The sequence below is a fragment of the Miniopterus natalensis genome, chromosome 8, assembly GCF_054644295.1.
Source record: "Miniopterus natalensis isolate mMinNat1 chromosome 8, mMinNat1.hap1, whole genome shotgun sequence".
Taxonomy (NCBI): domain Eukaryota; kingdom Metazoa; phylum Chordata; class Mammalia; order Chiroptera; family Miniopteridae; genus Miniopterus; species Miniopterus natalensis.
The window spans coordinates 43,221,166-43,248,546 of record NC_142088.1 but is presented as its reverse complement, the minus strand read 5'-3'; the positions used below and the strand labels follow the sequence as shown (position 1 = coordinate 43,248,546).

The 27,381-nt window shown below is 37.2% G+C and overlaps 1 protein-coding gene across 1 annotated transcript in view; it reads right to left on the bottom strand.

The window, feature by feature from the left end:
• Positions 1–27,114, bottom strand: part of ABCB11 (ATP binding cassette subfamily B member 11) — a 68,316-nt gene extending 41,202 nt beyond the window's left edge. Inside the window, exons 1-9 of the mRNA XM_016195703.2 lie at positions 27,039–27,114; positions 25,793–25,814; positions 22,750–22,801; positions 21,729–21,967; positions 11,522–11,609; positions 10,438–10,571; positions 8,263–8,434; positions 5,322–5,446; positions 3,599–3,773 (exon numbers count right to left, since the gene is read on the bottom strand). Of these exons, the coding sequence (XP_016051189.2) occupies positions 3,599–3,773; positions 5,322–5,446; positions 8,263–8,434; positions 10,438–10,571; positions 11,522–11,609; positions 21,729–21,967; positions 22,750–22,801; positions 25,793–25,814; positions 27,039–27,114 (1,083 nt within the window). The remainder of the gene's footprint in view (positions 1–3,598; positions 3,774–5,321; positions 5,447–8,262; positions 8,435–10,437; positions 10,572–11,521; positions 11,610–21,728; positions 21,968–22,749; positions 22,802–25,792; positions 25,815–27,038) is intronic.
• Positions 27,115–27,381: the final 267 nt, after the last annotated feature.

Below are 27,381 nucleotides of genomic sequence, written 5' to 3'. Positions count from 1 at the left end.
CTATGCATGGGGACAAACATTATCTCTTCATCTGTCCTTCTTGTTCTTTTTCCTTAATTGTGGCAGGTAGGTCCTAGCATGGACAGATTGCTTAATCCTTCAAGCCTCAATTTCTTTATCTGTAACAGAGATAATGAGAGTAGATACTTCATGTGATCATTATGAGCATTAAATGAGATGATGCATGTAAAGGTGATTAATCCAGTTCAGCCACATAAATAATAGTAATGACGATGATGAAAGAAGCAAGATTTCACACTTAGGAAGTGATAAGGTGAACAGACAGGACAGTAATTGTGGTCTAATTTGGGTTAAGACCACCTTCATCCAAGATTTTCCTACCTGAGCAGAGGAAGGTTTCCACATATCCTAGCTCAGGGGTCAATAAAGATCGTCTGTAGACAGCCAGATAGTAAATAGTTTAGGCTTTCAGGTCACATAGGCTCTGAAGCAATTACTCAACTCTGCTGTCTAGTACAAAAGCAGCCATAGACAATATTAAACAAATGACTGTGGCTGTGTTCCAATAAAACTTTATTTACAAAAACAGACACTAGGCTAGTTTTAGCTTGCAGGCCACAGTTTGCTGACCCCTGGTCTAGATTCTAGAAAAATTCACTAGGGTCCTAAACTGAGGTTTGGGGTTGAATCCTCGCTCAGCCAGGCTTTACCAGCATTACCTCAAGCGAAGGTCTCTCTCAGGGTTCTTAGGAGAAGAGTGAGTGAGACAGGACAGGGGCATGGACCTAATGCTTCACTATAGGTAGCACACATCTCAATAGATCATCATTGCTCACTCCAAATATCCCTCTTTAGTCCTGTGGACACTAGTATGGGAAAAAGGAAGGCAGGAAGGGTCACTGGGAAACAATCTACCTGTGGATGTGCAGTGCTGGAGAAAGGGAGATCTGTGACCCCTTGGAAAACAGATCCAGAGGCAGGAAAAGAGTGGTTAATGGGTCAGGCCCCAGGGTCACAGAGACCTGAATTCAAATCCCACTCAGTACCACCAGACACATGTTTCTCAACCTCATGGCTCCATTTCATTTTTAAGTGGTAGTAAAATGACATCATTTACAGAATAAAGTTGTATTACATATGGTAATTTTATTAAATACTTCACTCAGTGGTTCACATCTTGTATACAATGAATAATGTTACTCTCCATTACTGCTATAATTTTTTATTGTTGAGTCCTGAAATGTAAGACGGGCATGAAAGAGCATCCTTTGGCACCATTCAGTTCCCTTTCATCTTTTTTTCTAATAGATCACAGAGTATGACTTTTGTCTGGGTACAAGTGATACTAATTACAGTCATTTATGTGAATTCCTTACCATTTATGCGCAATTACCATGCAGCCAAGAATGATTTTGTGCATCACAAAATGTGTTAGATTAACCTAATTGTTAATTAGTTTAGTGGATTAAAACACTCAACTCATGCATACTCAGTTTTCATGGTTTGCTGCTCAGAAGTACAGCCAAAAGGTGCATGCATGAGTGAGAGAGAGAAGGAAGGGGAAAGAGAGAGTTACCAAGGGTTTTTCTTATTTTGTTTTGTTTTTAAATGTTTTTATTGATTTTTAAAGAGAGAGGAAAGGAGAGGAAGAGTGAGAAAATTCTCACTTCTCTGTGAGAGAGAAGCAGCGGTCAGCTGCCACCTCACACCCCCTACCAGGGGTTTAGCCAGCAACTCGGGCATGTGCCCTGACCTGGAATCAAACTGGCGAACTTTTGGTGCAGGGAATGACACTCAACCAACTGAGCCACACTGGCCGGGGAACCAAGGGGTTTTTAAAGTTCAGTTTTTCCAGTTGGAATTATATGTTATTTAATTTTCAATTTTTTAATTTATTTTTTTCTGTCCTCTCCTTGCAGGCATGGAATGAAAGGAAAGATGTCTTTTCTCCATGCATGTACTTGTGCGGAAGAAATAGATATATGCAGGTGGAACTAAAATCAACTACTGGTATCTCTAGTTTGGTAAATGTTGAAAATTATAAAGTCATTAGATCAATAAAGAAAAGAGACTTTATGGTCAGATTTCAGACCTGCAATACTCTCCCTGGCTTTTCAAATGTACAAAGTTATATCAAACTTAAGAATATGGTTAGATTATGATAATAGCAACACTTTCCATCTACACCATCCTTTTAAAGTTTATAAAACAGTATAAAATGCATTATCATATTTAATTTTTTTAAAGAAGTTCAAGTGATGCCAGCTGTTCATCTTGCAAAGGAGAACTGAATTTAAAACTCATTCTTAGTGTATCATGCTCTTAACGAAATAAAGTCAGTAGAGTAGAATGATTATGTTTTCATCTCTGATAATCATTTCTATTGTAAATAAGATTTTCATTTAACATTCCCTAGAAATGTATTTATATTAAAGCAGTAAATCTCAGATCTCAGGCTTTCAGCTAGCAAATTTCTGGTATACAAAATCTGGGTAATTTTTATTGTTAAATTGGTGCCTGTCCTACCTAGAATCTGGAACCAAAATATTTTATTTAATAATTAATATATTTAAATTAATATTCTTAATTAGATCATTAATAGGCCAAATGAAACATATATTTCATGCTTTACTATGTGGAGCTTACTATGCGAGGGTGGGAAGGGATGGGAACAAGTGTAAATATAAGCAAATGTTCAATTTCATTCGAGTGCTCTGAGGGGAAAGTTCAGCAAGCCATACAAGAAAATAAAAGATTAGATGAGCATGGAAGGCCTGGCTGGGATAGCGCCACTCAGCTGAGAATCCAGTGACAGGAGTTCAGCTGTAACACGAGGGCTGTGAGCTGAGGAGGAAAGGCCTTGGGAGAGGGAGCAGGAGGAACAGCTTTCCCTGACCCCAGCCGCGCCTGGTACCCTGCTGTTCACTGCAGAGGTTCCCTCTCCTCTACGTTACAGCACGTGTTACCATTTGTCATTATGCCCTTATGTGATTATTTATTTATTACTTATCTTCCTGGCTAAACTATAAATTCCATCAGGGCAAAGATCACACTTCTTTTGCTCACTATTGAATCTTTGTCTGGGTCTGGCATATAGTAGATGCTCAGTAATTAATTCTTGAAAGAATAGCTGAAAGGACATTGAAAATTAAAGTAGTCATGGCCTTAGCTACAGCATTGCTATAGCACAAGTGATCAATAAAATATGTTTGCATTACCTGTTCAGCTGAGGATATTATTGGCTTGGCATTTTAGTAACTCATTAGGTTTTCACAAATATGTCCATTAGCACATATCTTGTGCTATTATTAAGCTCAGCTACACGAGCTGATAATTTTTAGCTGAGCGATCACAGACTTTCAATTTTCGTGGCATATTATCTTTTGGATTCAGTCAGAAAAATCATTGTTTTAAAGCTATAAAATCCTCATTTAATTGAAAACCATTAAATCGCTGGTCTCATCAATTCAAATGCTCAGCATCCCTTTACTATAAAAGGCATATGTATTGCTTGTTCCACCAAATCATTGACACTTTCCTCCCTCAGACACTAAAGGAAAAAACAAAATGTCTTCACCATGGGCTTTTCTGAGATACCAAAAAGAAATGCTACATGTGGTCACCAAGACCCAGATACCTGGACAAGGACTCCTGCTGTATATTCTCCCTCATCCAGGACGAGTTTGGAGCCGTACCAGAAGGCCAGTGCATAACACAGGAAGATGAGACACCACATGAAGCCAGTAAAGAATCCCATCACTATCCCTTTTCTAATGCCCCAACGCTGGGCAAACACAAGATTTTTCTCATACCTGCAAAGAGAAAACATTTGAGTCTATTTCATCAGCAGCAGTAGCAGCTCAGGTTAGAATGTTTAAAACAGACCACAGTGCAGTGGCTTTCCTCAGTGATGATAAAAGCATCCAAACACAGGCCAGCTTTAGGGACAGAGAACAGTGACTTCTGTGTACTTCTTTAAAGTTTGTTTCAACCTGGCAATGAAATGAGTTGAAGGGATGATGCCTGACAAAGCCTCGTAGTTGATTACTTCAGGGATGAGTACAGTGGGGTAAGCTTTGCCCCAAGAGAAAAACATTTTTCAGCACAAATATTTGGACGTGAGGGATCCAGTACTATTTGTGTTTATATTGTTTTATTAAGTCAAGTGACATACTTTCTATCAGAAAACGATGCAACAGTTTTCTCCTTAGGTTTGAAACTAATGTTCACACCAACTCATCTGCTGCCCTGTGACCAAGAATGCTATGTTGTAACATGGCAGGTCAGATTCACAGCCATGGGACATGGATAGCTGCGTGGAGATTCAATCCAAGCACTAAGCTTCAGTAATTCTATCATCTAGCCATTAATAATGGGCATTCTATACCTGCCTTCCTACGTCTCAAGAAATTAATTAATGGAGAATTTTTAACATTTCATAGGACAAAACTGAAGGCTATTCTGTTTGTTACATTTTTAAAACATTTACACTGCTTGTTTTATTAATAATAGAAGAGAATATCTTTCATAGTGGAGGAAATATGCTATTGAAATTTTTTATGAGAAATAAGGTAACTTCATTCCACAAACCAAAAGAAGCAAATGAAAAATAAAAGAGGAAAAGAGATAATTAGAGACTGTAAGTCCTATTCTCTTTTTCATTTGGTGAATTTGCTAGCAATTGAGAATGACACAATCATAATAGATCTGTAACACATAAAAGAAAAAGTTTAAGTTGGTGGTTGTTTTGTAATATCAGTGCCTGGCACATATAAGTACTCAATAAATACTAGATAAATGGAAGAAGCAAAAGCAATTGTTTGATAACTGTGTTGTTTTGGTCATTTAGGTTTTCATTTTCATTAAGAATTAATCTCCTAGAATGATGGTCTATAATAAACCAATGCTAAATTTTGTTTGATTACATTGAAACTTGAGACTTAATAAAGGGTGTGCAGTAAAGCAGCTGAATAAAATGGAGTGTTCAATAAAAATCTGTGAAATTGCACTTTAGATCATGTAGGCTTTTCCTTAATGGCAGCAAACAGCGTAATAGTCGGGAAGCAGTACAGTATGTGCACATACCCCCCCAGAGCTTGAAATAAAGATCTAACCTAAGATGGCTTTCTAAAAATCACTAACTCTAACATCTTCAAAAACTCATAGCTAACGGCTTGGAGGTCCTTGTAGTGCTCTGATCAATCTCATTACTCTACAGAGCTCTCTCTTGAACAAAAAGCTCCTCCAGGGTGCCACAGACCAAGGTGACTCTGCCCCTTTGTACGAAAACATAGGGAAGCTTCAGGGTAGTATATGGACCAAGGAAATCCAGGAAAGTGCAGACATTTCAATTAACCAACCTTTCAACCTCTTTTTTCTCACCACCAAAAGCAGCCACCGTTCGAATGGATGAAATGACTTCATCAGCCACCGACCCTGCTCTGGCATAGGCCTTCAGTTCATGGTCAGTGAACGTGGACACACTCTAAAATCCAAAAGAACAGAACAAAACGTGAAGACCGGGTAAAAAGGTAAGTCAGTCTGTCCCTCAGTGATTCCTTTAGGTGGGTAAACAGGTGGCAGGGTTTAATACACGGCTGGATTCTCACAGTAACAGCATTTGCTGAGGAAGAACCTGGCGCAAGCCTGATCCATGCTAAGCTCATCCATAGGTGTCTGGTTGTTGACATGTCAAAATGACTGCATTGAAAGCCAGCCTCGAAAACCCTCTCACAGAGTAGGTCTTACTCCTGTGAGACCACAGTGTCCCGGTCATTACAGTAAAGACGTTTTCAAGTCAAAACACATCACACTTCACTGCTCCTAGCCAAGGGCCATTGCACAATTCACAGACAAACATCAGAGGCAAAGGCCAGAGGTCAGTGCAGCCATCAAGTTGTCAGAATATAGAATGACAGAAAGGGACCGAACGTGCGAAGGCTTCTGAGGCCCAGGTAATTCCTCAGGAGAAAGCTTCAGGTAAATACTACACTGTTTTCACTCACCCATAGGGGCTCAACCACCTTTGCTTTCCACAAAAGGAAATAAAAAAACATTGCACTTAAAATTAAACAAGTTACTTTTTCTAGAATTGGACTTAGATGGAATCCTAGTTAGAATTAACCACCAACAAAATTCCTGGCACAGACGAAGAAACAAGACGGGGAAAAAGCAAATACTGTGGAAGATTGATTCACTCAGAAACCTAAAAACATTCAGTGCCCACACTAGCAGGGTTTAATCTTCCAAGTTTTTCCAAGCTTTTAGCAGCAAAACTCTTATCAAACAAAATCTTAAGCACAATTTCTAGGATATAGTAATAAGTAAAAGTAGTATTTTATTACAATATATTTATCTCACAAGTCCACATTTTATAAAACGTTTGTGAAATGAAAAGGCAACAGTAAGAAAAGGGAAGCTATTTTCATCAACATTAAAATTGGGGTGTTAAGGATGGCACTGCAGTGTTTACCACACTTTTCTAATTTATTTCACAAATATGTACAGCAATGAGATAATTAAGTAGTTATTAATGTTATCAGTTTTTGTGGTAATGGCACATTAAATAATCTCAGGATATGCAATTAAACGGACACGGGAGCTTAAAAATGTAGACTGGGAATATCTAACAATTGCTCATGTTTTTCATTGTAAGTATAAAAGTCAAAGACAAAAGAACCATAATAACTTCCAATACGTCATATATTGCCCCTCCACCTTTTCTTGTCTTGCTGCTGAATTGAGCCCAGTGAAGTTGCTTGTATAGTTTTACACAAACATGCACAGACTTGAACCCAAGAAGAAGCCAGTGCAGAGTGACCACACTGCAAATCAGTGACACACTTACAGGAAGTTGAGATGTGGGCACTGAGACAAAGGAAACCGTGCTCTAAGCCTGTATGAAACCAAATAAACCAGGCCATTGCTGGGCTCCAATATGTTAAAGTGTGACATGTGACCCATTAGAGGGTGAATATTAATTTACGCTGCGTTTAAAGGAAGGGATTAAATGTATTTGGCGGGGGGGGGGGGGGGAGGGGGGGAGGCGGGAATGAATCAGATGTCTGCAGAATCCCTGAAGACCCTCCCTAGAAACTGAGGCTTCTCCGGAGTGTAGCTGGAAAGTATTTGGTAGAAAAGACTTTTGCAAAGCTTGCGTGATATGGTGGGCAAAAATAAAAGCTAATATCTCTTTAGTGATTAATTCTGTGTCAGGTGCTGTGCTAAGTGCATAATTTGGATTATGTTCTGAATCATCACAATGACTTTGGGAGGTACTGTCCTTGTTTTCAGATGAGGAAACTGAAGTTTTGATGAGTTAAACATATCTTTCTTAAGCCAGGTGAAAGAGCCAGGTGGTGACCTAGTTAAGTGGAGTGAGCTCTTTGCTATTGTCACTCTGTATTACCAGGGAAACATTTGAATAATAGAACCAGTGGATTGTAGAGAATATTTTGCTAGAAAAATATCGTAATGGAGATTGGTACCTGTTGCTCAGTAAGGCAAGCTTTACACTTGAATTCTACTCTCATTTACAGCAAATTATTAGTGTGCCTGGTCCCAGGACCTATTATCTAATGTGGCTGCTCTAAAAGTAAGCCATAACAATTTCTCAGCCTTTGGGAGTGTGTTTTAACAGGGATAACCCAAAATTCCTACTCCTACCCTTCCTTTGGCCTGCATACCTGGGGAATGGAGACTGGGACTGGGAAACTTGTCAGAGAATCTCTCTCTGAAACTGATCAGATGGAATGGAGAACACAGTTGTGATTGCAGAAATCTGTTTTAGGTGCTTGTTACTGATATGGGTATATTTATTGGGCCTTTTTGAGGGGGGCATCTGAGCTTGGAAGACCAGGGAAGCAATAGGTATATTGGAGAGTGGGTGGAAATTTGGAGTCAGTCTCCCTCGAATTTGCATTCTGTTCTGTCACTCACTAGCTGTGCAGTCCCAGACAAGTCCCTTTACCCCCCTGAGTCTCTGTTTCTTATATTTAAAATGGTACTAATATTTTATAAGATCGTCAGAAGATTAGAGATAAGGTATATGGAGCTCTTTATAGTGCCTGACACAATAGTAAATGCTCAATAAGTGTAGTTGTTATTGTTATTAACACAATAATATTTATATTATTAAAATATCTTTAATCCCTAATATAAGGAATGTTATTTGATACTGAGAAATAATAAGTGAAAATAGTGATGCTGACTAACCATACTCGGAAGGGGCTCAAGCTTACGTTTCTGGCTGTTTCTCAGAGCCAGCACCTGCCCACGGGGAGAAATGAGAAGCATTCTTACCAGGCCGATGATGGCTGCTCCCAAGCCAATGAGAGGGCTCACGGAGATGATAACCAAGGTCAGCTTCCACCCCTGGTAAAATCCCAGCAGGAACCCGCAGATGCTCGTGGTCATGCGCTGAATGAAAATGGCCGTTTGGTCAGCAATGGCATCATTGATTTTATTAATATCACTGGAAACAAGAGAGGCTTTAATCACTAAAATGGAATTAGTCCATTCAAATGTCTTACTGAGAAATCTCGGTCTTTCCCTTCTAAACATTCCTACCTCTGAACCCCACTACCTTTGGGAAACATAACCGACTCTCACATCTTGGGAAATTTGCTGCAGCTTGGGAGGTCATCAAGCCTCCTCTCAGAGCTAAGTAAGTATGTCCTTAACCTGGTTTTCCCAACTGATGCCCATTAAACTCTGGCAAAGACTTTTGGCAACCATCTTATTTGTCTCTTTTTTATAGCTAATATCCTTGGTCTATCCTGACGCGCCCTTCTTTCATTCTTTATAGCTGCTAAGTCCTTTTAGGTTCTGCTCACATACCAACTAACTCATAAAAACTTATAGTTACCCAGAAAGAAGTAATATCTTCCTCCCTGTGTTTCCATAGCAATGTAACTAATCTCTATACTACACGTGTATGTATGTGTATGTAATTATTGCATTCTGCTTATAGACAGTATAGAATAGTGGTTCAGAGGACAGGCTCTAGAGCTAGACCCAGAATTTAAACACAGACTATTCTTGGGCAAGTTACTCAACCTTTCTGTGCCTCAGTTTCCTTGTCTTTAAAATGGGGATAAAGGCAAACCCACCTCAATGGTAGTAAGGAGGATTAGCTAATATATGTAAAGCTTGTAAAACAGTGCCTAGGATATAGGAAGCAATCAATACGTGTTTGCTCTGATTATTTATTTGCTTGCACCTTTTGTCCTCTTACTAGGCTATAAGTTCCTTGAGGTGAGGAGTCCTGTGGTTTATCTTTATGCCTTGCATGGAGTAAGTGCTCCAGAATGTTGGTTGAATACAGTTAAATTCACATTCCTGGGAACATTCCCATAATCTCCTGTCCAGATGGAGCATACAAGGATTTAGGACTTGATAGCAAAAAATGACCTAAGACATTAAGCAAAAATTAGATAACTGTATCCCAGCAAGGCTATGTATCTGTCCAAGGTCATAGTCAGAGGTAGAGGGAGTGCTGGAATCTAAGGGTCCCCAACATTCAGTCTACTTTTATCTTCAGTACACTCCACACTACCTGTCATGGGACTTCAAAGTTTAATTCCATTGAACTGGTTCTAATTACTCAGGGCTCATTCAGAATTACTGAGGGGGCTATTAATGACCCAAGTTAGTATTTAGGTATAAACTGGATTTACAGGCAATTTTCTAGTTTGAATCTTTCTCAAACTATTATGGGTTTTTTTTTTGTTTTTGTTTTTTTTATGTGCATTAATTACCTCAACAGTCAAAGCAAGTTATTCTAGTTGTATTATTTTCCTTATAGATACCTAGATTGTCACATCCTTCTATTTCTCCTTTGGGGCCAAATAACCATACTTCTTTTAAATCTCTTCTGTAATTCTTCATTTCTAGTGGTTTAATCAAGGGCCCACAGGTCATATTATAGTATCCTGGCTTTCAATTTATAATGACCATATTTGATAAACATTACCTATGAAAAAGCTATGCTACCTATAAAAGCCCAACTTAAGAGACAAAACATATAAAAAATAACGAGAATGACAAAATAAACTAACAGAGTGGAGACAGATAAACTCAGAGATACAGAGAACAGACTGGCAGCTGGAGCGGGGGCTGGAGGGAGGCTGGGCGAGATGGGTGAAGGGATTAAGCAAAGAAAAAAAAGAAAAACTCATGGACACAGACGACAGTATGGTGATTGCCAGAGGCCTGGGGAGGTGGAAGGGAGTAAAGGGGAATAAATGGTGATGGAAGGAGATCCAACTTGGGGTGGTGAACACACAATACAGTATACAGATGATGTATTACAGACCTGTACACCTGAAACCTTTATAATTTTATTAAACAATGTCACCCAATAAATTCAATTAAAAAATAACTGAGAATGTTTCCAATTGTTATTTAATTTAGAAGTAAACATTTTATTATTTTTAAAAATCATACATACATTAAAATGTCCTACCAGCCACTTACTCAGAAAATCTTGTATTCAACTCTCCCACTGAATTGCAGTCGAACCATCCTATTTCCATTCTCATTATTTTCCTAAAGTACAATTTTCTCATTTTCTGTATCTGACGAGCTGAAGAAATTACCCAGAAGCATATCTGAAAATGGAGCAAGGAATGTTTAGCATTGTGATGTTAAAAATATTTAACAATATTTAATTCCTTCTCTTTTCAGAAGAAATACTTTCAGTATAGCAGTTGCAAAAAGGAGGAAAGTAATTCATGAAATGCGTCTCTTTGGGAATTGAAGTGCAGTCTTGCAGGCCACTTCTGAGTGAATCCCGCCCCACCCAAGCCTGCAAACAAGCATTTATGCATAATTTTCAGGCTATTGGACAAAGATTTCAGAGAAAATAAGACAACACTTATGACATAAGCAGGGAATCTGCTAACAGTTTCCCCCAATCAAGCCAAGTAAGCCTGTCATTAAAACTCCCAGGGCCTGAATGGGGAAAAATGATGCATTTCTCTCTTCAACTGACACTAACTTTCTGGAATTCTTGAATGAATGGGAGGTGGGGAAGTTTATTATTTTTCTACAGGAGGCAGTAAAAGATGAAATTATTTTTTCCTTAATAAGGGTTAAGCAACTCCAGGCCCTTCCATGGCTTTAATCTAGAATGTGCTCTAGATTCAATTTACAGAATTTGGGCTGGAATGCGGTTTGATGAGTCTTTGGCAATGAAAGAGAAAAAGAAAGTAAAGTTTGCTTTCTTCCAACTCCCCATGCCTGGCTTTCCCTCTACAAACACCCCATACTGTCTATCTCTGAGTTTCGAAGAGAGGGTGCAGTAGGGAGGGCCGGGAAGGACAGGACATTGAAACTAAAGGTCTATTCGCCATCTCTCTAGACAACCGCTTGTATGCTCCTCTCCAAATGAAAGAAAGGATCTTTCTCATTCTCTCATGTCCCCCCCGAAAAAAAACAAAACACCAGTAGTCTTTAGGGCTTCTGAATAACTTAAAAGTTAAAGAGTACACTTTGCATTTCATTGTAATGTGTTTGAACCCAGATGTTGATCAAGGAGTAAAATAGAAGCGCTACTAACTTGAATATATCCTGTGATAAGAACCGCCACAGCAGTTCCAGCGTAGTAACTGGCAAATTTGATCATTTCACTTTCAATGTCCAGCAACCTTCAAAAGAGAGGGGAAATGTTAAGACTCACAAGTAGGATCAAGCTACCGAAGATTACATTTGTGGGTACAGAGGAATTTAAAATACATGTATTATATGTTTCTATTAAATATGGGTGAGACATCTTATCTATGTAGAATTATAATCAATCTAGCAAAATTCCTAAATAGATCTCATGGTATCAATCACAGCCAAGATGCTTGCCCCCTTCGGTTGTACAGGCCGAGATGCTAGTGTTGTGAAATAATCAATCTGACATTGTTGGAAGCCTGGGGACCCTAGGTGGCAGCCCAGGGCTCTGTCCACTGAGGCCCCTACACTCAGGCTGGTTGTGCAGTGATAGAGCAATCACAGCTACAGAAAAGTTTTAAAAAGCCAGACAGGTGTCTAAAAAAACACCGGTAGGGAGATGTGTGCTGGAAATCTGGAGCTTACTGTTCCTCCTTTACAACTCTAAGCCAGCTTTTCATGTCCTCCATTTCAGTGACACTGTGAGGAATGTGCATGTCATCTTCCCACAGAGGCAGAAAACCACTTTATTAGTAGAGCCTTTCTGCTGACCTCAGCCCAGGAAGCTTCACTCTCCAGGGCGATTTCTAAGATGGAAGCCAAAGAACTGTGGGGAATAGCAAGAAAGCTCTACAGCATTTTCCAGCACAACTCTGTCATCTGCGGCATAGGGTTTGGGACTGGCAGGGACAGGAGCAGGGGCAGGGAGGGGAAGAAATTGCTTTCAGGAAATAAGGAATTTTATAATTCAAAAACTAACATATTGGTTGATGACAATCCTGATCCTCAGGGACAGGCTAAATGATATGAAATCTGTCCATTTCTACAGAAAATCAGAAAACAGTGTCTTCAGCATAGATGCTCTCATCTCTCATCCTACGTCCTTTCTGCCTCCTACCAGGACTTCCTTCTGTGACCAAGCTGGGGTTGCTCTCTCCCTCTACCTACCTCAAACCAAGCATCGAAGCATAATTCATTGTATTGAGAACAAACTGTTATTCGTCACAAATTTCATTGCCACCTTGCACTATTATTCAACATCTTTATTGAATACATTTATATTGAGTATACATATGCATATATACATATATTTGTTTTCCTTGCTAATAAATTGCAAGCTACTTGAGGGCAAAGGCTGGCTTTAAGCTGCTTGCTCACACCGCCTGAAGCCTGGTACAATAGCTTCCACATAGTAATAGAGTCGTAAAGGAGAACAGTAAGCTCAATAAATGTTTCTTGATTTTGCTTTGACTTTCAAAATACTAATGAAGAAAGGAAATAACTGCCTTAGTCAACCCCTCTGATAATCTCTAAACCAGCTAATATGTCCGTGTTCACCCCATTCCTAGTTTTTCATAATGATTTAAGGGAACTCCAAGAATGGACAAGACCTAGAAAATCATAAATTTATATATCAGTATCCACAGTCAGAGGCTCTTACAAAAGCTAACAATCTCTGTACAGTGTATAATGTGCTATTATGAGTAAAGTCTTTTAATTTATAAGTGAGTCCATACTCTGAGTTCTCTGTTTGTGAAATAAAATCTGGGTGTCCAAAAACAGAAATCTATGCGGATTTGTCAAAAAGTTTTCCTTAACTTTCTTGTGGTGCATTCATTCTATGGACACTCTGAGCAGAAGTGATAAAGTGCCTGTCATGAAAACACAGCTGCCAGTTACAAACAAGCCTGTGAAGATTTAGAGCACAGAGCACTGAGCCAGCCCCAGGATTTGCTGGAGAGAGGTTCCGGAGAATTATGTCACTGCTGAGTGGTGTGGGTAAGGACACATATAGTTTATGATTCTTTTCACCCCTGAGGTACCCCAGAGGTAAATGATTAACTCATTTCTATTTTATTCTTGGCAGAAAAAGTTATCAGTTTTAGAGACTACTTGAGAATATTTCTGGAATAGCAGAACAAGTCTATCAGCAACTCTAATAGGAAGGAAAAGAGCAGGCTGGCTAGTTCCTTGGACTGCGCATCAAACTCTTCATCACCTGCCTGGGGGAAAGCTTTTGTGGTTATAAAATCCTGGGAAGGGTTCTACAAATTGTGCTGGTGATTTGGACCCCACAATGGACATCTTTTTCTTTTTTTTTTTAACAGCAAAATTAACTTACATCTACTTGAATAAATTAAGATTTCCTTAACTCATTTATTGAAGAGAGAAGAAGGAAGAGAGATGACAATTAGAGGTAAAGGAAAGAGCTATTTTATAAATTATTAATATATGAGGATTCTTACCTTGTTTTTATAAAAAATAAATGCATCATAAGATTGAATCACTCAAGGTTTCAGATTTACTAAAGCCGTAGGCTTTTCATTTAAAATACCTAGGAGGTCACTATGACAAGGTGCATTTCTTAAGAAGGAGTTTTTCTTTCAATGGTTTTCATGCACTGTAGACATAGTAGCATGGACACACTAGAATTAACATCCATGTCAACTCTAAACTGAGCATCTCAATCTGGCAGAAGTGTGTTCATGTCCCAGTTTCAGAGTGTTGGAGGTTCTGTACTCCTTAATGCAAGAGACATTAACCTATGGATAAATGGTTCATCACTGGCCAAAGTTGCTAGAACATCTATACACTAGAGTATCATACTGCGAGAATAGCTAGATTCTAATTTCAGAAAATCCACAATTTTTTTCACTCAGGAAGTTATTTTTTGTTTATTTATTTTTAATCAAACCTTTTATTTTGAAATAAGTATAGATTCACATGCATCTGTGAGAAATAATACAGAGAGATTATGCATGCTCTTTTTCCAGTTTTCCCACAGTGGTTACGTCTTGTGAAACTATAGGTTAACATCACAATCAGACTGTTGAGTTGATATCATCAAGATCAGATGTCTCATCACCAAAAGGGTTTCTCATGTTGCCCTTTTATATCCACACATACTTTCATATGGCCCCGCTCCTCCCTTAACCACTGGCTACTACTGATCTGTTCTCTGTTGTTACAGTTTTGTCATTTGAAGAATGTTAAATGGAATTACACAGAATTTAACCTTTTGGGGTTGGCTTTTATTTCAATCAGCATAATTCTTTCAAGTTTCATAAATAGCTCATTCGTTTTTATTGTTAAATAGGATTCCATGGTATAGATGCATCACAGTTTGTTTACCTACTCACCTATTGAAGGATGTCTGGGTTGTTTCCACTTTTTGTCTATTGCAAATAAAGCTTCTATAAAGCTTCAATATTTTACATTTAAGTTCATTTCTCTGGGATAAGTCCCCAAGGGTAGAATCACAGGGTCATATCATAGTTGCATGTTTAGCTTTTTAAAAATTGCCAAATTGTTTTACAGAGTCACTGCACCATTTTACATCCCCCCAAGGTATGAGTGATCCAGTTCTTTCAGATCCTCACCGGCAGTTGGTGTTATCACTATTTTTTATTTTAGTCATTCTGGTAGATAAATACTGATATCTCATTTTGATTTTAATTTGCATTCCCTAACCACTAATGTTGTTGAACATCTTTTCATGTGTTCATTGGCCATCTTTATATCTTTAGTGAAATGTCTGTTGGTGTCTTTTCTCCATATTCTGAATTTTTTTTAACTATTGAGTTGTGAGAGTAGTTTAGGTATTCTAGATCCTAGTACTTTGTTAGATATATAATTTGCAAACATGTTCTCTCAGTTTGTAGTTAATCTTTTCATCCTCTTAAAAATGTCTTTTGCAGAGTAAAAGTTTTAATTTTTTTGTAGTAAAAAAAACTCTTCACAAACTTTTCCAAAAAAATAAAAGAGAAGAAAATACTTCTCAACTCACTGTATGAGGTCAGTATTATCTGATACCAAAAGAAGACAAAGACATCACAAGAAAAAAACAAAAAAACAACAGATCAATATTTCTTATGTATATAAACACAACAATCATCAGTGAAATACTAGCAAGTCAAATCCAGCAAAATATTAAAAGTATTATATATCATGACCAAATGGGATTTATCCCAGGGATACAAGGGTGTTTCAACATAAGAAAATTAATCAATATAATGTATCATATCAGTATTAAAATGGACAAAAACCACATGATCATCTTAATAGATGCAGAAGAAGCATTTGACACAATTCAACATCCCTTAATGTTAAAAACACTCAACAAACTAGGAATAGAAGGGAACTTCCTTCACATGAAAAAAGACATATATGAAAATCTCATGACTAATAGTATACTCAATGGTGAAAGACAGAATGCTTTCCTCCTAAGATCAAGAACAAGAAAAGGAATGTGTGCACCCACCACTGTTACTGAACATTGAACTGGAGGCTTTGACCAGAATAATTTTAGGTAAGAAAATGAAATAAAAGGCATCCAGACTGGAGAGGAAGAAGTGTAGTAATCTGTATTCTCAGATGACATAATCTTGTATAGAAAAATCATAAAGAATCCAATTAAAAACCTGTTAGACTTCATAAATAATTTAACAAGGTTGTAGGATACAAGATCAATATACAAAATTAATTGTATTTCCATGCAGTTACAATGAGCAAACTGAAAATGAAATTAAGACAATTCTATTTACAATAGCATCAGAAAGAATAAAATACTTAGCAATAAATTTAACAAAAACAAGTGCAAAGTTTATATTCTGAAAACTACAAAATATTGTTGAAAGATATTAAGGAAGACCTAAGTATATATTAAGATGGCAATACTTCCCAAATTGGCCTACAGATTCAATGCAATCTTTATCAAAATCCCAGCTGACTTCTTTGTGGAAATTAAATAAGCTGATCTTTAAATTCATATGAAAATCCAAAAGACCCATAATAGCCAAAACAACCTTGGAAAAGAAGAACAAAGATAGAAGATTAACACTTTCTGGTTTCAAAACGTACCAAAGAATTACAATAATCAAAACAGTATGTTACGGGCCTAAAGACAAATGGTAGAATGTTGCCAAATGGTAGAATTGAGAGTCCAGAAATAGACCCTCACATTTATGGTAAATTGATTTTTACTAGGGTTCTGAGACTATTCAATGATGAAAGTACAGTCTTTCCAACAAATGGTGCTGGGACTATTGGCTACCCTGGTGGAAAGGAATCAAGTTGGATTCCTACCAAATACCATATTCAAAAGTTTACTTAAAAAGAGCATAGGCTTAAATACAAGAGCAAAATTCTAAAACTCTTAAAAGAAAACATAGGTACAAATCTTCATGGCCTAGCCTTTGGCAATGGTTTCTTAGATATGACATCAAAATCATAAGCAATGAAAGAAAAAAATAAACTGTACATCATTAAAATTTAAAACTTCAAAAATCATCATTACTACAAAAATCATCATTAAGAGAGTGAAAAGACAACCCAAAGAATGAGAAAAAAATTCTATAAACCACATATTTGATAAGGGACTCTTGTCTAGAATACAAGAACACTTCCAACTCAATAGTAAAAAAACATATGACCAAGGTAATATGTATAGACTCCAGAGATTAGGATCTAGATATCTTTGGGGGCCATTATTCAGCCCTCTAGAACTATAGTCACAATATAGATGGTAACAAGTGTTGGTGAGGATGTGAAGATATTGGATCTCCCATACAGCATTAGTGAGGATGTAAAATGTTACAATCACTTTGAAAAACAGTCAGGCAGTTTCTCAAATGGTTAAACATTACAGTTACCATATGACCCAACAATTCTACATGTAGGTGTATACTCAAGAGAAATTAAAACATCGGTCCACATAAAACTTTATATCCAAATGGTTATAGCAGCATTATTTTTAATAACCAAAAAGTGGAAACAATACAAATGTCCATCAACTGATGAATGGATAACTATTGATACAATGAAATATTATTCAGCAATAAAAAGAAATGAAGTATTAATTCATGATACAATATAGATGAGGCTTGAAAATGTTGTTAATTTAAAGAGGCTAGTCACAAAGGACTGCACATTGTATTTTTCCATTTATTTGAAATATCTAGAAGAAGAAAATCTACAGAGCCCAACCTGGGGTGGCTCAGCAGTTGAGCATCTACCTAGGATCTAGGAGACTGTGGTACTATTCCTGGTCAGGGCACATGCCCAGGTTGTGGGTTCGATCTTCAGTTGGGGGTATGCAGGAGGCAGCCAATCAGTGATGACTCTCTCTCTCATCATTGATGTTTCTATCTCTCTCTCTCCTTCTCCCTTCCTCTCTCTAAAATCAATCTATATATATAAAAGAAAATCTACAGAGACATAAAGTAAATTAGTGGTTGTCTAGGACTGAAAGGGGATGGGGAAATGGGGAGTGGCAGCTAAGGGGGATAGGGTTTCTTTTTACAGTAATGAAAATGTTCTAAAATTGACTATGGTGATAGATGTACAACTTTGTGAATATCATAAAAACTAATTTGTACACATTAAATAAGTGAATTATATGGTATGTAAATTGTATCTCAATAAAGCTGTTTGGTCTTAAAGTGTCTAAATTCAAAAAGTGCTTAAATGCATAAGCTACATGTACATTGCTAAGAAAATAGACTGAAATCTAAGAGAAAACAGAGACTCAGATTTCTACATCAATGAATCTAAAAGTGAGACAATCAAGGACAGGAACTTCCCAATGGTGGTGGCAGTCAGCCTACAAAAAGTCCCTAATGATTTGTGTCTTCTGGTATCCACACTGTTTTATAGTTCCCTCCCATATTGTACCAGGGTTGGTCTGTGTGAGCAACAGAATATGGCAGAAATGACAGTATGTCACTTCCATGATTTCATTACAAGACTGTGGCTTCCATTTGTTTTGGGTTTTTTTTTGTTTTTTAAATATATCTTTATTGATTCCAGAGAGAGGAAAGGAGAGGGAGAGAGAGATAGAAACATCAATGATGAGAGAGTCATTGATCGAGCCTGCAACCCGGGCATGTGCCCTGACCGGGAATCGAACCCCGATCGCCTGGATCCTAGGTCAATGCTCAACCGCTGAGCCACGCCCGACGGGGCTGCGGCTTCCATTTGAATTTTTACACTTTAATTGGATAAAAGTAAGCTGCATTATAATATTTGAACTTCCCTTCTTTCACCTTCTTTCATTCTTTTACCTTATTGTTTGATTATTCTGAGCAAATAAATTCTGATAAGCTAATGAGGAAGCCTAATTTTCTGTAATCTTTTTCAGCATTATTCATTAAGAGCTATTTGAAAAGCTTTAGCCTATAAATTCCATCCAATAGATTACAACTGATATGTGGAAACCAACAAAATGAAATAAAAACTAGTTCCTACCATTAAGCATGCATGCTTATGTTGATAAAATCATTGAGTCACCTTGTAAAGTCCAAGACTAAAGACCTATTATAATAGGTGGAGAAATTGTACTTTAATGATACACTTTCTTCAAGTTGCAAGGAGTTGGGTAATTTGGGAGGCATATTAACTATTCACACTTACAAGAAGGAAATGCCTTCTCCCTTCCCCTCTGTCCCATCCACATCCATTTTCTCAGTGATCTTACTACATAAAAGCTAAACAAACATATTAATTTAAAGATGTAACAGTATTCATGTCAGTGACCATGATAACTCACAATTAAAGTATTTAACTCATCAAAAGAGTTCTTAGTAAAGGAATGGCCCAAGAAAGGTGTGGTCTACACAATTTGAGTTATTATATGAAAAATTTTTTAAAAGGACAAATGTCCATTTACATGTTTGGATGTTTGGTATCATATGGATGCAGCTAAAGCCAGTGAACTTCTGAAAGCCCCTATTTGCTTTGCACTTTTGCTCACCTTAGAGTACATGACCCAGTAAGAGTGAATAAAGCATGAGTAATGGGTAGCTAAAGTGAATTCCTTTCTAGTGGATGTTGGTGATGCAGAATAAAGGTAGATTCATTCTTTAATTCATCTAATAAATATTTATGAGCACTTGGTATCATGAATATGTCTCAAATTTTGGCCCTTCTAAGAGTTATTTCCAAATTTTAAAACATAATAGGATATATTTTCAGGAATTTCCCCTTGAAAAAATTTACCTTCATGAGTGTGGTTAATGATTTTGGTCTATTTACATCATAAAGAAGTCTGAATGCATTTTTTTCTCCAAAGAGGGAGTGATTAACTTCACATTTTGTAGTCATTTTACTCTGTAAAAAGCAGTTCATCTCTGTCCTCTAACATAAATGAAAGACTTAAAAGACGGTCACTGGAGATAGTCTCTCTTTTATACAAACTGTTCTGAGTCTTACTTGTGTGTTTTTTTAATTTTTCACATTCATTCACAACAGTAAATAAATACCATCTGATCAATTGGAGAGTAAATAGGACAGCAGTCACTAAAAAGTCTGAAATGTCTAAACCAGGGGTTGACAAGTTGTGTTTTTGTAAAGGGTCAAACAATATATGTTTTAGGTTCTCTTGGCTAGACAATCTCTTTTGCAACTATTCAACTAAGCTGTTGTGGCACAAAAGCATCCATAGGTAATAAATAGGTAAACAAATGGGCATGGCTGTATTCCATCCTATAAAATGTTATTTACAAAAACAGACCACAGGCCACAGGCCTGGTCTAGACTGAATGCAGAAGCCCTAGCCATTCAGAGACCCCTGTCTGTGCCTTGAGTCAGCATACCAGGTTCAAGGCCCAACTGACAGAGGTACTGGGAAGTATTCAATGTTACAACCACCACTCGGTGCTTAAGAATATTCTATTTGTAAGGTCAATCTGAACACAAAAATTATTAATGTTTATTTTATGGTAGTGCCTACGCTTTCTGTTTGAATTTTTTTGGTAGAGGGAAGTCACAGTTAAATTCTAATCCAGTAGAGTGTTAACAGGGTATATCTCAGAAATCGCTGGGTAAAGACTGTTCACCCAGTTGTGCATCAGCAGTACTGTTTGATCTCAAGCTCACATTCTACCTTTCAGATGTCACAGAATGAGTCTTACTTCTAAATTTAGAAAAGAAACATACATATTTAGACATTAGAAAATATATTTCTGATGAATAGACTTAGTATTTTTCAAAGGGTAATTCTGTATATTGTATGTTATCCTATACTTTTCTATCAAGCAGTAATCAATTTGCAACTACGTATTTATTTGAATGGTCATAGATTTAATGATGATCTCAGAGATAAGGAACTTGACTCTTAAGATAACCACGGTATCCTTGATGCTTACACAAGTTTCTGGTACATAGTTGTTCCAAAATTTTTGGCTAAATGAGTGAATGAATAAAATACCATAAGAGTAGATAATATTATGGAAGAGAGTCAATGATTTAGAAGGATTTTTCATAATCTGAAATCAATCTTGTAGAAAAATTTTAAAATGAAGGTGAAAATTATAAATTCACTTGGAAAGCCATTCCAAGTGTCTTTCTAGCCAGGATGTGCCCTGCCCCTGGTTCTCAAATCTGAGTGTGTTTGTTCTTATGTGTAAATGACCCTGTTCTGGCCCTGAGGCAGCAAGAGGCAGGCTGCAAAGTCCCTGCCGTAACAGTGGATCAACCTTTGTACTCTAGACTCACTGATTACAAAGCAGCCTATTGGGCTTATCACAAAGAAAAGTCATGGCACAGTGAGCTCTGGCTAGTTCTTCATGGCTTCCTTCTGTTCACACAGCTCTTTCGTAGAAACTCAACTACTAACTAAGACCAGTGGCCCCTACTCCAAGGTTTGTAGCATACTAATGAAATTCCCATTATAGAGAAAAGGCTGGGGATCTAGTGGATCATAATCCATGACCACAAAAGCTAGGCAATGGAAGGGAGCTAGAAAGGAAAAAAAAAAAAAAGAAGTCTTGGATATAAGACATGACATAGGACTCAAGTAAAATTCATGGGTCATCTTCTTTTGGCATTAAGCATTAGTAGTCCCATCCTCAAGCCTATGGTGTGCAAAGTGGTTAAATTTGGATGATGCATTTAATGGGCAATTTCCAATTATGTTTTTTGTTAGGATTTTAAAATCTGGTAAGATACGAGAACCTCCGGGCAGAGTAGTTTTAGAAATATGGGTAAATTTATGTTTCTGTTCACTGTATATTAGATACTATTCCAGCTCAGTCAATATGTCCCCTTTACACATTTTGAATTACAATTTAAAATGTGAAAAAAAAAGTAAAAAATAAAGAATAGCAGCATACCCACAAGGCATTCCATTTGTTACGTTCTGGTTGAGGGAGCTGTTGGTCCACACTATGGTGTTATTTACACATGCTTTTCCAGGGATCTGCAGTTCTTGTAATTCAGTTTCGTAGTTAATAAAAACATCTGTCATGGTGCCAAAAATGAGTAACACGCCTGGATGGGCTAGTCCGTGGAGAAATGCACATAAACCTCCCATAAACATCAGCCAAATGTCAGTCGTTGAAGAAAACCGAAACTTGAAAAACAAAGGATTCAGAGATCATCTATGGGTGAAAAGCAGGAGAGGTAGGAGGACTATTTAATTTTAATTACTAGATTCTGATAAATAGTATTCAACACCAAATTTTGTGGGATCATCTTAACAAACAACAGAGTTCCCACTAATTTTATCAAAATGAACGGTATATCAGTTATCTAAAACATGAGACTCTTACATTGTCAGTCAATGTTGTTTCTTTCCCGGTCTCTGAATTCACTTTCTTTATCTCAAGAGTTGACTGTAGTTCTTAGCTATTCATCCACCACTTATGGGGGAATCAGTCACTGGCACCAATACCATTGCCATGTGTGTATACTGTGTGGGACATTCAGCAATAACATAAATTGGCTGCCAGAACTGATATTGACAATGAAGAGTGCCTATTTGTGCCTAGAAATGCCTCCACCCTGAACAAATTTGTCAAAAATACTTATACTATGGAATTTCTGAAGTCTTATCAAAGGAATAAATATAGACAACATGATTACTGTGATAATTTCCCTTACTAAAATAATAATTATAAACTTAGTAATTATTTTCCAGGACACTTTTCTGATCTACTGAATAGGATTTGTGTGTTTAATCAACAATATATTTCTAATTGCTAGTCAGCTTGTTATCACATAAAGTTTATGACTGAAAAAGTGATCATTGTAGTTAAAAACCTACTGATATGACTAAAGATTTAACTCTTCCTCCAGGATCTGAACAATTCATAGTTGCAAAACCTATGTCATAAATCAGCACTGTCTCATTACCAATTGAAAGAAGCCAACTTGACTTCTGTCACCTTTCTTCTCATTTTGTAACCTGAGGAGAAAAAAATAGGGATTTACAGACCATACTTTCCAAACAATGAGAAATTCTCCCTAGGTGGTGATTCAATGAGTTATTCTTTAGTATGAAAAAAAGCCCCCCTCTGGCTGAGAAATTCTTGACAAACCTGGTATCTTTAAAACAAGATTTTATTTTTCAGATTTACCTCTTCTAGAAATTTTATTATCAATATATCTCATGCTCAGTAGAGATTCATTGAGGTTTTTCTGAAGGCGCTCAGAGAAAATAAAAAATACTCCTCACTCTCAGTTATACCAATAAATAACTATTGGAGTTCAGTTATTTGAACTATTACCCTTGACCTATTTCTTCTTTTTAATTTGTGTATTTATTTATTGTTGCTGACAGTATTACAGATGTCCCCATTTTTCCCTTTTGTGCCCGCTCTACCCAATCCCCACCCCACCCCAGGCCTTCCCCACACTATTGTCTGTGTCCATGGGTTATGCATATATGGATATATGTTATTTGGTTAACCTCTTCCCATCCCCTCCACCACCCTCCCCACTGAAATCTGTTATTCTGTTCCATACATTCATGCCTCTGGACCTATTTTGTTCATCAGTTAATTTTGTTTATTAGAATCTACATATAAGCGAGATCATGTGCTATTGACCTGTTTCTATATACATTTCCTTGTGGGTAAACAGAGGTGGTTGGATTAGCTGATTTAAAACTTCCTTCTAACACTTAAAAATTTTCACAACTACATTAAGTAGTGTTGATATGATGAAAAGTTCCCCCCAAACTTCCATACTTCCTATAAAATTATATTTCCTTAGTATTTCTTATTCATTTTATTTCTCATAAAGTTATACTGAACCCACCTTTGACCTTCTCAACTCCAGGGATCTCTACTTGAGCTGAGTCACTCATTCATGAAATACCCTGGAACTTGCCTTCACCAGGAACTACTCTACTCCATCGCACACTGGGACAGCCCAGGCATTTGTTTTGTCACTTCCTTCTCCCTTCCACAACTATTTGTCATCTCAATTGAGACATGCAGCCCCTTAAGCCCTCTATTAACTTATAATTGCTAAACCTCATCAAAATTTTGCTTCCTTCTCCATGCATCCCACTGCCTGCCAATTGAAGCACATTCTTAACATCATCCTCAAATGTTCCCCAAATCCTTGCTTGGAAACTTCATCTCTACATCCATCTCTACATGCATGTTTGCCCTCTTCTCCTGAAGCCAGGCTGCTAGGCCGGCTGGAGATAACATCTCCACCATGTGAACTGATGCCAACACATGCCACTCCTAGTATTCGGTTAGCCTGAGTTTCCCTTCCAGCTCAGAGTAGAATCCCAAGTCTTTGATGAAACATTCAAGGCCCTCCATGGTCTGGCCAACTGGCTCTCTGATCTTGTCTCTTCTTACTGCACTCCATTTCTTGCCCCTAAGCCATCTGGCCTCTTTGCTGACCTTTGTCCAAGCCAAATTTGTTGGACATTTGCACTTGCTATTTTCTCCTGCCAGAATGCTATTTCTTCAGATAGCTGCATGGTCAGTTCCCTCCCCTCCTTCAGACCTTTCCTCAAAAGTCACTTTTTCAATGGGGCCTTCTCTGATCAAAGTCATTAAAATTTCAGCTTTCCCCCACATCATTTCATGACTCCATTCCATGTTTACTTTTTCCTTTGTAGAAAAAAGTGATAATCATTAGTTACCATGCTATATATTTTTTTTATTTATGATGTTTATTATGTCTCCCTCACCAAAATATAAGCTCCTCAAGGACAGAAATTTTTACCTAATTTGTTCTTTTCTGTGTCCTCAGCACTAAAATTAGTGCCTGACACCTAATAGACAATTAATATTTGTGAAATGAATAAATGAATAAATGAGAATGGTCTCCAGCCTTAGCTCAATTGAAACACTGTTTCTTCCCTCTAGAGATTGTTTCCCTTCCCTCAGCAGCTTTGTCAGACTCACTCTTATCTTCTCATTCTATATTACCATATCTATTGGGAGACAGAGTCGTCTCCTCTACAAACAAAAGAACAAAAAAAGAAAGAAAAAAATAGAGAAAAAACTTATGGACACAGACAAATTGCCCAGGGGCGAGGAGGGGGCATGGGGAGATAAATGGTTATGGAAGGAGACTTGATTTGGGGTGGTGAACACACAATACAGTGTACAGATGATGTATTTTGGAATTGTGCACTTGAAAACCTATATAATTTTGTTAACCATTGTCACCCCAATACAACTTTTAAAAAGAGTAGACAAAATAAAAATAAAAACCAAAGAATTCACTCAAACTTTCTGCTAATTCACCCACTGCTTTTCATCTACATTCATACCCATTTTCATCTCTTTCCCACCCAGTGTGATTCTTCTAGGCCCAAGCTGGTCCTGCCACTCTTAGTCCAAAGCTAATGTTACCATACCCCACACCTCCCTCTGCCACAAATTACTTAAAATTTCTTAAATACCTTCAACCTCTCCTTTTCTACCTCCTCTATTTCACCTGTATATTTATTATTGCCTGGCATGCCCCCCTCTTCTAAATTAAATTCCATCTATTTTTGCCCTCATGCCAAGGTATGAGTAACTAAAATTTGTTTTATATGAGAATTTAAACTTGAAGCTAAAGAGGAATATCTAATAATTAAGTGTTAGATTTCTACTATTTGCTTGTGGGAAAAATCTGGGGCTTGGGAACCTCCCCTGTACCCACGAAATCATACTCATCAACTTTTCTTCTATTGTTCAGGTGGGAAATTCTGTGCTGTTCCTGGATGTACAGGGGAGATTTGGACCTGGTCTATAAGGGATATTCCAAAAGGTCTTTGAAATCAAATTATAGTAATGTTTTAAAGAGAAAAATAATGGATTATCTATACCATTTTATAGGAAGTGTAATGTACATAAAAATATTTCCTCTGCTTTGTGCCTTTTATAGGAATATTGTGAAGCTATTCAAAGAAAGATGCATTGTTGATAAAGTCACTTACCGTGAATTCTTATCATTGTCATCTGTCAGGATAAAAACAATGCATAAGGCAGTTAATAATGACAAAATGCAACATAATTACTTAAAATTTTGCTCTGGAAAAAGCCTTTTCTATAAATTATTTTTATTCATGAAGCATAGCGAAATGATTATTTGCTTTTTCTCCTTTTTTAAAAATTCTCTCTTTCTCCCTTTACATATATATAAAGAAAATATTCTTTCAGAATTAGGACTTCTAGCTTGACCACATTTCTAGACTTTTCTCCAGGATATGAAATATTTATATTTTCTGAATATCAACTGGAGACCAACATTAGCTGAAGAAAATATTAATTTTTGAACTAGCAAGTAAAGTGAATATTTATTACTTGGTTCTATAGAAACATCAGAATTTCTCTATTTAAAATTTAGACCACAAATTAACTAAACAATATGATGCCGTTGGCATGCCAGTAGAAGCCACAGAATCTAGCAGCACATTGATTATTTTCCCCAGTGTGGGTCAGAGCAGATGGAGGGTAGGAAGTAAAAGGGTGTGAGGTCAGGAAGTCACAGGGAAAGGAACCCAAGGTGCTACGGTCATTGTCACAGAACAGCACATCCTGATTGTCTTGGCATTTTAATTTAATTTAACTTCAGAGTAAAAAGCCATTATAGTATAGAAAGAGATTAATATTTTGTGTTTGGGAATCAGACAGAACTGGATTAGGATTAGAGCTCCATTATTAGTCATGTGATCTTTGCCAAGTTTTAAAAAATGTATTCAAGTCTCAGTTTCTTTTCCTGTAAAATCATAAGATCTGTTTAAAACAGTAAGACTTGCTTAGAATCATCTGTGCTCACTGCATGCTGGGCACTGACGCCCTTCCCTCCTGCCAGCACAGTCCTGGTGCAGTTCCTCTCAGGGAGCAGTGCTCACTGAATAATTACTGCTTTAATTAACCACAACAATATATGAATAAAGACAATAATAATAGCCAATGCTGGAACAACCCTACTCTGCTTAGGAAAGAGATATTTATAGATTAGATACTTCACAAACCCATATTTTATGCATTTTTACCTTAACATTTTCATATTGTTACATGGATTCTAGGGAAAACCACCCATTAATGTGTAAGAAACATGTTCATTAACAGTTCTAAATATTGATGGTTTGACTCTGCCCCTTGAAACCTCACTAGCTTGTTCCACTTTTGTTCTAACCTGTCTTTGTTCAATAGACAGTGAGAGAAAAGGCCACTTACATGGTCCATCTGGCTCAAAGCAGTGGTTCTCCTCTCCAAGCTTCTTCACGCTGCGGAGAATCACTGAGTCAGGCATGGTAACTGCGACCTGCAGCCAGTCTCCCTATAGAGAAAATAAAAGAATCACCACAATTATCTCTTTTCTCTTTTTTAACCAAAGTAGCCAAATGAAAGAAGAACTTGGTTCAAGAAATAAATTTCATTACCAATCTCATGAAAAGAAGATTTTTTAAGAGATTAATAACTCCATGAAAGAGTCTAGTGATTAGAAAGATAAACCCAAATCACTGATTGCGGATTTCTCAGGATGATGAGTGGATGCTTTTTATTTATCTGTTCTTTC